This window comes from Monodon monoceros, unplaced genomic scaffold (assembly GCF_005190385.1).
Source record: "Monodon monoceros isolate NGI ecotype Baffin Bay Population unplaced genomic scaffold, NGI_Narwhal_1 Super_Scaffold_7, whole genome shotgun sequence".
Taxonomy (NCBI): Eukaryota; Metazoa; Chordata; class Mammalia; order Artiodactyla; family Monodontidae; genus Monodon; species Monodon monoceros.
In genome coordinates, this window is record NW_021703784.1 from 82,463,547 (window position 1) to 82,475,528 (window position 11,982).

The window sequence follows — 11,982 nt, forward strand, 5'->3', positions numbered from 1 at the left end:
CCTAACCGGGGATTGAACCCGGGCTCCTGCATTGGGAGTGTGGAGTCTTACCCACTGGACCACCAGGGAAGTCCCTTACTTAACTTTTTATTAAGGAAAAATGTATACATATTCAAAAGTAGATAGGATAGTATAATGAACCCCTTTTTATTCACTATCAAGCTCCTATGATGAATAATTTATGGCTAATTTCATTTTATCTATATCCCCATCCACTTTATCTGTTATTTTGAAGCATATCCCAGATATATTATTTCATCTTGAAATTGTTTCATCTGTATGTTTTAATAGATTTCCCAGATGATTAAAAAACATTTTTGAACAGGTAACACAGGTACATAGTAAAAAATAAGGTGGTGAGAAGGACATACAGTGTAAAGTCAATCTTTCTCATTGCCCCCAGTATTCTTGTTATTCTTCTCTAAGGCGGAGAAACCTACAGCTTCTTTATGTATGTACACAAATTAATGTATGTGCAAAAATATTGATAATATAATTCCCCTTATTAATTAAACACACGTGGTAATATCTGTTGTAAAGTACACATTTTTCTGAATTTTGCCTTTTTCATGTAACAATATTATCTTGGGAATCAGGTTATAGCAGGGTAAAAAGATTGTTTTCATTGTTTTTGTTTTAAGACTCTGGTTGGTCTGTGTATCAAAGTGTATCTAACTGATGCCTTTTGGATGGATGCTTAGGTTTCCAGTGTTGTGTTTCTTTACAAACAGTGCTGCATGACTGTCTTGTACTGTATCTGAGTTATCTGATTCTTGATCAGAGAACATATCCATTTGCAATTTTGTTAGGTATTGCCAAATTTCTTTCCCACCATCTATGTATGGTATGTAGGGTTCTCCAGGCTCACCAGTTCCATTTTAAAAATGATTTTCATGTGTCTCCTGTTTATGTTCATGTTCTTCTTTAAATCCATCAGTATATTTATAAGAGCTGTTTTAGAAACTCTTGTTTGTGAGTTTCATCATCTGTCATTGTGTCTGTTTCTATGGGTGTGGGTCACAGAAGTGCTTTGAAATAAGGAGAATCATGATAATGTTAAGTTGTTGAAGATGAGGTTGGGGAGCTTCACAGTGTTAAGTGAGTTAGAGAGTGAGCTTGATATGTTTAGAATGAGTTTTTGATGTGGCTTGGCCTCATTAAAAAGATGATAATTGGTGGAGTTTTGAAACCTCCCCTGAGTAAAAGTATAGAATAGATGCCAACAAGATTTTAAGAAAATGGATGAAAAGGTTTGGAACTCCAGGATTTCAATTTACGATTTTCTCTTACACATTGAACAACAAATCTTAATTTGTGTAATAAGGTTTTGTAGCTGATTTCTTGCCAAAGCCAGGTCAACTTAGGAAAGTGGTAGGTTGTAACAAGAATTGTTTATAAAGTTGAAGGAGGCATAAATTTATGCCTTTTACCTGAAGGGGCATTGTATTTTCCTGCTCCTTTTACTACACCCTAGCTGTGTGACTTTGAACCAATTACCTAGTCCCTCTGAGCTTTAGTTTCCTTAACAGCAAATTGGTACTACGTAAAATACTGCAAATAAAGCATTTGTTAAACTGTTGCATAGCAGGTGGTAGCTCTTATTTTTTTAAATATTATATATATTACATATAGTGATGGCAGTCTGTTGTTTTTGAGTTAAAGAATTGATGTTTGATTTGTTAAAATGGTAGGAGACTGCCCAGAATATGATACAGATTTTTAAATTGTGGAGAACGGAAATATTTTGAAGTTAATTCAACCAACCAACATTTATTGAAAACCAACTCTATATTATGAGTACTTTGTTTCAGATCTAGTGTGAAAGACTGTTGTATGTGCTGACAGTTACAGTGTAATGTCAGGCATGTCATATCATGAATGCTAATTAGAGGAATATGTAAGCTTCTAGGAGAGCACTGAATGCCCAATTCTGCCTGGAGGGTGAGTGTGGGTGTTCCAGGCAAGGCTTCATCAAGAAGGTGTTGTACAATGGAATATTACTCAGCCATTAAAAAGAATGAAATAATGCCATTTGCAGCAACATAGATGGACCTGAAAATTGTCATACTGAGTGAAGTAAGTCAGAAAGAGAAATATCATAAGATATCGCTTACATGTGGAATCTTAAAAAAAAAAAAAAAGATGAACTTATTTACAAAACAGAAACAGACTGACAGACTTAGAGAATGAACTTATGATTACCGGGGGGGATGGGTAGTTAGGGAGTTTGGGATTGACATGTATAAACTGCTATATTTAAAATGGATAACCAACAAGGACCTACTGTATAGCACAGGGAACACTGCTCAATATTATGTAACAGCATAAATAGGAAAAGAATTTGAAAAAGAGTAGATACATGTATAACTGAATCACTTTGCTGTAAACCTGAAACTAACACAACATTGTTAATCAACTATACTCCAATATAAAATAGAAAGTCTAAAAAAAAAAGAAAAAAAGGTATTGTCTCAGGAATTCCCTGGCGGTCCAGTGGTTAGGATTCAGTGCTTTCACTGCTGAGGGCCTGGGTTCAATCGCTGGTTGGAGGACTAAGATCCCACAAGCCAGAAAAAGAAAAAAAATGTATCACTTTGATTTGAATGTAAAGGAGTTTGCTACAAGGGTGGATGTGGAAAATGACGTTAAGTAAAGAGGACATTGTGAAAATGAACTCTATCTGGCTTACATACTTATTTTTACAATTGATTTTTTTTTCTCCCTGAGGCAGTTCTGGAGCTTTAGGTTTATGGAATGGAACTACATTTATGTAATATATATTTTCGGTTTTGGTCATTGGTTCATAAATGATATATTGGTAATAGAATGTTTTACTTTTGCCAAATGTGTACAGTTTAAGGATCTGTACCTTTTCTTTTGGAGGGAAAATGGTTGGTACAGTTCTTAGGGCATATCTTGGCCATTGTAGCTTAGCAGTAAGTATTTATTGATTAAATGAATGCACTCAGCTGTTTAGTCCCGACCTTTCATGCAATACACAAAATATCTGAAGTACTAAGTAACAAAAATGGAGCATTGAAAATGTTTTTCTCCTCCAAGGGGAAAAAATCTTAATGGAATTTAACTGTTTTTATAAATTATGGACTTGATCTTTAAATGTTTTCTTCATGAGATTTAAAAAATTAAATTTTTGTAGCTAACATGGCCGTTTTTTTCTTTTGCAGGTATGGCCTCACAAGTCTTGGTCTACCCACCGTATATTTATCAAACTCAGTCAAGTGCCTTTTGTAGTGTGAAGAAACTCAAAGTAGAGCCAAGCAGTTGTGTATTCCAGGAAAGAAACTATCCACGGACCTATGTGAATGGTAGAAACGTTGGAAATTCTCATCCTCCCACGAAGGGTAGTGCTTTTCAGACAAAGATACCATTTAACAGACCTCGAGGACACAACCTTTCATTGCAGACAAGTGCTGTTGTTTTAAAAAGCACTGCGGGTGCTACAAAGGTTATAGCAGCTCAGGCGCAGCAAACTCAAGTGGAGGCACCTCAGATTGGGGCGTGGCGACACAGGTTGAATTTCCTAGAAGGCCCCCAGCGATGTGGATTGAAGCGCAAGAGTGAGGAGTTGGATAATCATAGCGCAATGCAGATTGTGGATGAGTTGTCCATACTTCCTGCAATGTTGCAAACCAACATGGGAAATCCAGTGACAGTTGTGACAGCTACCACAGGAACAAAACAGAATTGTACCACTGGAGAAGGTGACTATCAGTTAGTACAGCATGAAGTCTTATGCTCCATGAAAAATACTTATGAAGTCCTTGATTTTCTTGGTCGAGGCACTTTTGGCCAGGTAGTCAAATGCTGGAAAAGAGGGACAAATGAAATTGTAGCAATCAAAATTTTGAAGAACCACCCTTCTTATGCACGTCAAGGTCAGATAGAAGTGAGCATATTAGCAAGGCTCAGTACTGAAAATGCTGATGAATATAACTTTGTACGAGCTTATGAATGCTTTCAGCACCGTAACCATACTTGTTTAGTCTTTGAGATGCTGGAACAAAACTTGTATGACTTTCTGAAACAAAATAAGTTCAGTCCTCTGCCACTAAAAGTAATTCGACCCATTCTTCAGCAAGTGGCCACTGCACTGAAAAAATTGAAAAGTCTTGGTTTAATTCACGCAGACCTCAAACCAGAGAATATTATGTTGGTGGATCCTGTTCGACAGCCATATAGGGTTAAAGTAATAGACTTTGGGTCTGCCAGTCACGTATCAAAGACTGTTTGTTCAACATATCTGCAATCTCGGTACTACAGGTAGGTGACAACTATTTTTTGGTTATTTGTTAAATGTTGAATTTTTGCTGAATGAAATAATTTTGTGTGTGTATGTGGTGAAAAAGACTGCTTCAGATAAATAGAGATCAAGATAAGTTCAGTTTAGGCTTGAGGTTTTAAAAATCTAGGCATACATAAAAAGGAACGAAATTGAGTTATTTGTGGTGAGGTGGATGGACCTAGAGACCATCATACAGGGTAAAGTAAGTCAGAAAGAGAAAAACAAATACCGTATGCTAACACATATATATGGAATCTAAAAAATAACAGAAGGTTCTGAAGAACCTAGGGGCAGAACAGGAATAAAGACACAGACGTAGAGAATGGACTTGAAGACACAGGTGGGGAAAGGGGAGCTGGGATGAAGTGAGAGAGTGGCATGGACATATATACACTACCAGACGTAAAATAGATAGCTAGTGGGAAGCAGCCGCATAGCACAGGGAGATCAGCTCGTGACCACCTAGAGGGGTGGGATAGGGAGGGTGGGAGGGAGACACAAGAGGGAGGGGATATGGGGATATATGTGTATGTATAGCTGATTCACTTTGTTGTACAGTAAAAACTAACACAACATTATGAAGCAATTATACTCCAAAAACGATGTGAAGAAAACCCCCCAAAACACAAGAGAAGGCAGGAAAAGAAACAAAGGACAGAGGGAACAAGTGAACTCATACTAAAAAGAAAAAAATTTAGGCATAAAATCTGCTCAAGCAGAATAGAAATTGCTACTGCAAAGTTCTGTGCTAAAGACATTGGTTATTTTTATTGTTAATAGAGGACCTGAAGGAATAATAGGTGATCAGTGATAATTAAACAGAAGTCTAAATATTGAGAAAGGGTTTATAGTAATTTTTGTACATATCTTTGGGCACTTTTCAGCACTTAAGGGAGCTAGCTTTTTAATGACACATCTGATGTAACTGAACATTTAGAAAAGTTATAAAAATTCAGATTAGTGATTTTAAGATTTAAACACACTTCCGCGGCTGCCACTTTTTCATAACAAGTTTTATTATGGTCTTTCCATATATGCTTTAGGTAAATGTTGTTTTGGTGTTGGTGCTATGGGTGGAATTTGAAGAAGAAAATAATTTCTGTGTACTACAGCCTGGAGTACAATAGATGGTCTTGAGGGTAGCTAATGATTACTATGATTCAAAATATTGTCTTTAGTTTGTAAATGTTTTTGAACTCATAGTATTTTTTTTAAAATTTATTTTTGGCTGCGTTGGGTCTTCGTTGCTGTGCGCAGGCTTTCTCTAGTTGCGATGAGTGGGGGCTACTCTTCATTGCAGTGCATGAGCTTCCCATTGTGGTGGCTTCTCTCGTTGGCGGAGCACAGGCTCTAGGTGTGCGCGCTCAGCAGTTGTGGCTCACAGGCTCTAGAGTGCAGTCTCAGTAGTTGTGGCACACGGGCTTAGTTGCTCGGCGGCATGTGGGATCTTCCCGGACCAGGGCTGGAACCTGTGTCCCTTGCATTGGCAGGCGGATTCTTAACCACTGCACCACCAGGGAGGTCCCTGAATTCATAGTCTTATAATTTTGGGAAATTCTTTTCATTTCAGCCTAAATGAGTTTATGTTCTTGGTGTATTCTGGAGCCCCACGAGCCCCAGCACAGTGGGCAGATACAGGATCTGCCAATATTGGCCATTATTAATAAGTTAGTAAATAGATGAACACATGCAGTTTATTGTTGGAAATTGTTAGAACATGAGGATTATATATTTAGGCCCAACACGGGGTAGTTATTTTCTGGTATTGCATCTGCCTTTGTACTATACCTGTCACCCTGATTAGCTTCTTGCAAATATATGCCTTAGTACTACCCAGGACAAGATAAAGCAGAAATTAGCTACTACAAAAATAAGCTCCAAACATATGTTCTACCATTAATAGTTTATCAGAAGGAAACCCACATTTATGTCACTTGGTGATAATTAAGTTTACTAAAATATATGTTAGAAATTAGGAATATAGCCTAATTTACCCTTTATATTCCTGATGTTATAATTTTTAGTATTAGAGTGCTAGATACTGTTCTTAAAACCTTTTATTTTTTTTATTTAAAAAATTTTATTTAAAAAATTTGTTTTTAATTTATTTTTATTTTTTGGCTGTGTTGGGTCTTTGTTGCTGTGTGCAGGCTTTTCTCTAGTTGAGGCGAGCGGGGGCTTCGCTGCGGTGTGTGGGCTTCTCGTTGAGGTGGCTTCTCTTGTTGCGGAGCGTGGACTCTAGGCACGTGGGCTTTAGTAGTTGGCAGCACGTGGGCTCAGTAGTTGCGTATGCGTGCCCTAGAGTGTGTGGGTTTCAGTAGTTGTGCCGTGCGGGCTCAGTAGTTGTGTCTCTTGGGCTCTAGAGCGCAGGCTCAGTAGTTGTGCCACATGGGCTTAGTTGCTCGCAGCATGTGGGGTCTTCCCGGACCAGGGATTGAACCCGTGTTCCCTGCATTGGCAGGCGGATTGTTAACCACTGCGCCACCAGGGAAGTCCCTTAAAACCTTTTAGATGGTTTAAAAGGTATTGTAGTGTGGCACTGTAGTGAGTCTTAATTGACATCTCCTGTAATTAGATTTATTTGATCCTCTGTGCTCTTGACAATTTTTTTTTCAATTTAATGTAACACAAGATTAGCTTTTAGTTAATATTTTTCTGGAAAAGTTATTTTAATATCTGATTTAACAGCATGAGAGGAATGGCGTTGTTTCCCTCTTGCCTTTGTGTTCTGTGGATTCTGTCTTAGGAGCTTTTAGAAGTCAGCTAGCATATTATATAAACCCCCAGGCTCCAGCTGCTTGGGCTCTATTTTTAGTTCACTTGTTAGTAAATGACTTCATTATATTTGGGTCCTGCATTATTCGGCATATCAGATTTAGTTATGTGTGATACCTAGACTCCTTTTCTTTATTTGAAATCTTTTGGATGAGAGTAAAAAAGAGCTTTATTTTTTATACTTGAGATGATCTGTTTGTTAAATGTTTCAAGAGAGTAAAGGAAATCCTTTAAAAAGCAGTCTAAGACACTAAATATTTTATGATATTGGTTTTTAGCATTAGGTCTTTGCACAAATATTAGCCTCTTTTGGGAATAGAAAAATAAGCTATGAATAACTGCTAAGTACAACTAGTAGTTTCTAATTTGTTTTTATACATACATTTCAAGTAAATAATTTACCTGAATTTCAGAAGCTATACAGTTGCTAAATTACAGGTTCTGTGTTTAGATTAAAAAAAAAAATGAGGCTCTTATTTGTAAAAACAGTAGTTGGTGTTTCTTGGATAAAAAAATTAAAAAATGGAGTTTATGTCAGTTGGATGAAGAGTTAGAAGAGTTTATAAATATTATGGTAGATTGGTGAAAATGTAATGTAGCCCTAAATCAGCTAGTGTTTTTTTTAAAATTATTTTATTTCATTTATTTTTGGCTGCATTGGGTCTTTGTTGTTGTGCACGGACTTTCTCTAGTTGTGGCGAGCGGGGGCTACTCTTCGTTGCGGTGTGTAGGCTTCTCATTGCAGTGGCTTCTCTTGTTGTGGAGCATGGGCTCTAGGCGCACGGGCTTCAGTAGTTGTGGCACGTGGGCTCAGTAGTTGTGGCTCATGGGCTCTAGAGCGCAGGCTCAGTAGTTGTGGCACACGGGCTTAGTTGCTCCACGGCATGTGGGATCTTCCCGGACCAGGGCTTGAACCCGTGTCCCCTGCATTGGCAGGAGGATTCTTAACCACTGCGCCACCAGGGAAGTCGTCAGCTAGTGTTTTAATGTTTAGTATAATTTTGCATAAAAATAGCAGGTAATCATTATTTTTCAGTATTTGTACTTTTTATTTGGAGCTTTGTCAATTCTGCCTTAGTTTTTTTTTTTTAAATATTTATTTGTTTATTTAAGGCTGCATTGGGTCTTTTTTTTGAATTTTATTTAATTTTTTAATACAGCAGGTTCTTATTAGTTATCCATTTTATACATATTAGTGTATATATTGTCAATCCCAATCTCCCAATTTCATCACACTGCATTGGGTCTTAGTTGCGGCATGCGGGATCTTTCGTTGCAGTGCATGGGCTTCTCTCTAGTTGTGGTGCGTGGGCTCAGTAGTTGCAGCGTGCAGGCTCCAGAGTGTGCAGCCTCAGTATTTGTGGTGCATGGGCTTTCTAGTTGTGGCATGCAGGCTCCAGGGCGTGTGGGCTCTGTAGTTGTGGTGCAGGGGCTCAAGTAGTTGCAGCACAGGCTTAGTTGCCCCACGCGGGCTTAGTTGCCCCGTGGCATGTGGGATCTTAGTTCCGTGACCAGGGATTGAACCCAGTCCCGTGCATTGGAAAGCAGATTCTCAACCACTGGACCACCAGGGAAGTCGTCCCTCTGCCTTAGTTTTTGTTATAAACTTGATTAGGCAATAAGCAGAGGTGTCTCATACTTGATTTTTTTTTTACTCTTTGTTTAAAATAGATTGTATTTAAAAAATGAGGGACTTCCCTGGTGGTGCAGTGGTTAAGAATCTGCCTGCCAATGCAGGGGACACGGGTTCGAGCCCTGGTCCAGGAAGATCCCACATGCTGCAGAGCAGCTAAGCCCGTGTGCCACAACTACTGAGTTTGCGCTCTAGAGCCTGAGAGCCACAGCTACTGAGTCCACGTGCCACAACTACCGAAGCCTGTGCACTCTAGGGCCTGTGCTCCGCAACAAGAGAAGCCACCTCAATGAGAAGCCCGCGTACCGCAATGAAGAGTAGCCCCCGCTCGCTGCAACTAGAGAAAGCCTGTGTGGAGCAACGAAGACCCAACACAGCTAAAAAATAAATAAAATAAAAAAAGAGAAAAAAAATTTTTTTCAAATTGCTAAAAAAAAAAGAAAGCAGGAAGTGAAACTTACCAAATTAAATATTTTTGAGCTAATCACAGTGGGAATACACATAGCCCAGGTTCCAAAGTAAACGATTTGCATTTAAACACAGATTCATGTGTTATTCTATTTTTTTGAACTGTGCAACACAGAAGCATAGTAGGGATATCTTAAAATAGACAGCGGATTGTGGCCAGAAATTGTTGACTACTATAGATGGTGAGGCTGTCTAGCTCTTGTAGTGATATAAGCCAGAAGTACATGCTAAGGGCATTGATTTGCTCAAGGTCAGCATGTTCTAAATTCAGCTGCTTGAGTATGGTTTCTGTCAAGAACACGTAGGGCTCTTGAATGCATAAAAGGTTTTAGCAGCAGAAGGTGCTGTATTTATGAGGTGTGGTGGCAACATTCAGGTCATAAATATCTTTTTCTTCTTTTTTAAATATAGAATTTTAGCCTGTGGTTCTGAGTCATTTCAGAGCATAGAGACAGGAAAGTGGGCTGGAAAGTAACCTGTATAGCGGTTGTATTCTTTGCTACTTATTTTTAGCGTTAGTTGTTGTTGAAGTAAATGCTGCTCTTTTCCATGTGACAGTTGACAAAGAGATATGTAATGGTAAAAAACAATTCAAGCTTATCAGTTTTGGTTTAGGGCATTCCCAACCCCTCATGCCTTTTTAGACCCTGAAGTATCAAAGACAAAGTTCCTGTAACAAAGTTAAGGCACACAGAATGACCCATAAAAAAATAACTAGTATTTTATATAGGGTACTTTATAATAACAGAAGATTGTGTATGTATACTGCATCCTTTTTTCAAGTGCTTCTACATATAATTCCTAGTTTGTTCCTCATGTCTCAACCTCTGTGTTCTTAGATAGACGCTTGGTGGAATTCCTATTTAAGAAATAGAAAACTGAGGCTTATACAGTTCGCACAGGTCCAAGTTTACAATGCAAGATTAACACAATTTTTGTTGAGCCCTTTTTGTGTGCTGGCATTGTGCTAGGTGCTAGGGATACAGATAAAACATGGTTTCATCATTTAATGGAGGAGAAAAATAGTTTGTGTCAAGAAGTTCTAGGGTAGAAGTGTGTGCAGGGTGCTGTGGGAACCCAGAGGAGAGCCCTTAGCCTAATGTGAGGGTTCAGAGAGGGTGTCTGGGGGAATGTTGACCCTTGACTTGAATGAGACTTGAAAGTAGAGAAGGAGTTAGTATTGACTAGACTTTTTTTGGTTTGTTTTTGGCTTGCGGGATCTTAGTTCCCAGACCAGGGATTAAACCCGGGCCACGGCCCCAGTGAAAGCACCAAGTCCTAACCACTGGACCTCCAGGGAATTCCCAGGATTGGCTAGTCTTAAGGAGTGTTCTCTCACAAACTCACCCTTACCTTAGAGCTCAGTATTGGCTGAAATTGCTGGCAGCTTCTTCTCTGTATCATAAAAGTTGTTTTTGCTTAGGAATCTTTATTAGACAAATAAAAAGTTGTCAACTGGGTTTAGTTTTAACAGAAGTTTTTTTTGTTTGTTTTTGGGTTTTTTTGCGGTACGCGGGCCTCTCACTGTTGTGGCCTCTCCTGTTGCGGAGCACAGGCTCCGGACGCGCAGGGTCAGCGGCCATGGCTCACGGGCCCAGCCGCTCTGCGGCATGTAGGATCTTCCCGGACTGGGGCACGAACCCGCGTCCCCTGCATCGGCAGGCGGACTCTCAACCACTGCGCCACCTGGGAAGCCCTTAACAGAAGTTTTAACAGAAGATTCCAAAAGTCTATAATGAAGTGGTTTTCAGTGTCATATATTGTGGTCACAGACATAGATAACTTTACTACTATATCAGGCCTTCAAATAAAAATTTTGACAGAGCTCTTAAAGTTTTTTTTTTTTGAAAACACCTTTATTGAGCTATAAATCACATGCTATGAATTTTACCCATTTAAAGTGTACAGTTCATTGTCTTTTAGTGTATTCACAGTTGTGCATCATCACCACAATTTTAGAACATTTTCCTTACCCCTCAAGAACCCCGATCCCTGCTCCCCAGCACTCTTTAGCCATCTTTCCACAATCTTCCCATCTCTAGCCCTAGGCAACAAAAAATCTACTTTCTGTCTCTACAGATTTGCATTTTCCAAACATCTCATGAATGTAATCATACAGTACATTGTCTTTTTTAACTGGCTTTTTTCCACTTGGTGTAATGTTTTCAAAATTCATCTATGTTGTAGCATGTATCAACACTTAACATTTTTTGTTGTTGTTGCCAAATAATTCCACTGTATAGATATACCACATTTTATCTATCCATTCATCAGTTGATGGAGACCTCAGTGAAAAGATATGTGAATAGAAAACTCTAATATAGCCCCATGATTAAGTCTTTCATTCAGAATATTTAGTGCCTATAAAGTGTAAAATATTGTGCTGGGTGCTGGTTATACATTGAGGAGCAAAAATATAGACCCCACCATTATGATGTTTACAATCTAATATGTAGATAACCAAAAAGTAATGGGAAAAGAACAGGGAGAGAGACTAACAGGATACTTAACTTTTTTTGTTTTATCTTGTTTTTTAACTTTTTACTTTGTAATAATTTTAGACATAAAAAAGGTACAAAAATAGTGCAAAGAATTGTATGCAGATTCTCCAAGTATAAGCATTTTACCACCCTAGTTTTATCACTCATTCTTCTTTTCTTTCCCTTCCTTCCCTCCCCCCTTCCTTCCCTCCCTTCCTCCCCTCCCCCTCCCTTCCTCCCCTCCCCCTCCCTTCCTCCCCTCCCCCTCCCTCCCTTCCTCCCTCCCTTCCTTCCCTCCTCCCTCCCTTCCTTCCCTCCTCCCT

At 38.9% G+C, this 11,982-nt stretch overlaps 1 protein-coding gene across 5 annotated transcripts in view; it reads left to right on the forward strand.

Annotated features, from left to right (window-relative positions):
* Nucleotides 1–11,982, forward strand: part of HIPK3 (homeodomain interacting protein kinase 3) — a 96,130-nt gene that overhangs the window by 24,977 nt on the left and 59,171 nt on the right. For 4 of the 5 annotated variants that reach the window (XM_029207671.1, XM_029207667.1, XM_029207672.1 and 1 more), the window contains exon 2: nucleotides 3,186–4,281. In XM_029207671.1, coding sequence (XP_029063504.1) covers nucleotides 3,188–4,281 — 1,094 coding nt within the window. In that variant the 5' untranslated portion in view covers nucleotides 3,186–3,187. Of the gene's footprint in view, nucleotides 1–3,183; nucleotides 4,282–11,982 lie in introns of those variants that run through there. The other variant, XM_029207668.1, reaches the window with a different exon arrangement.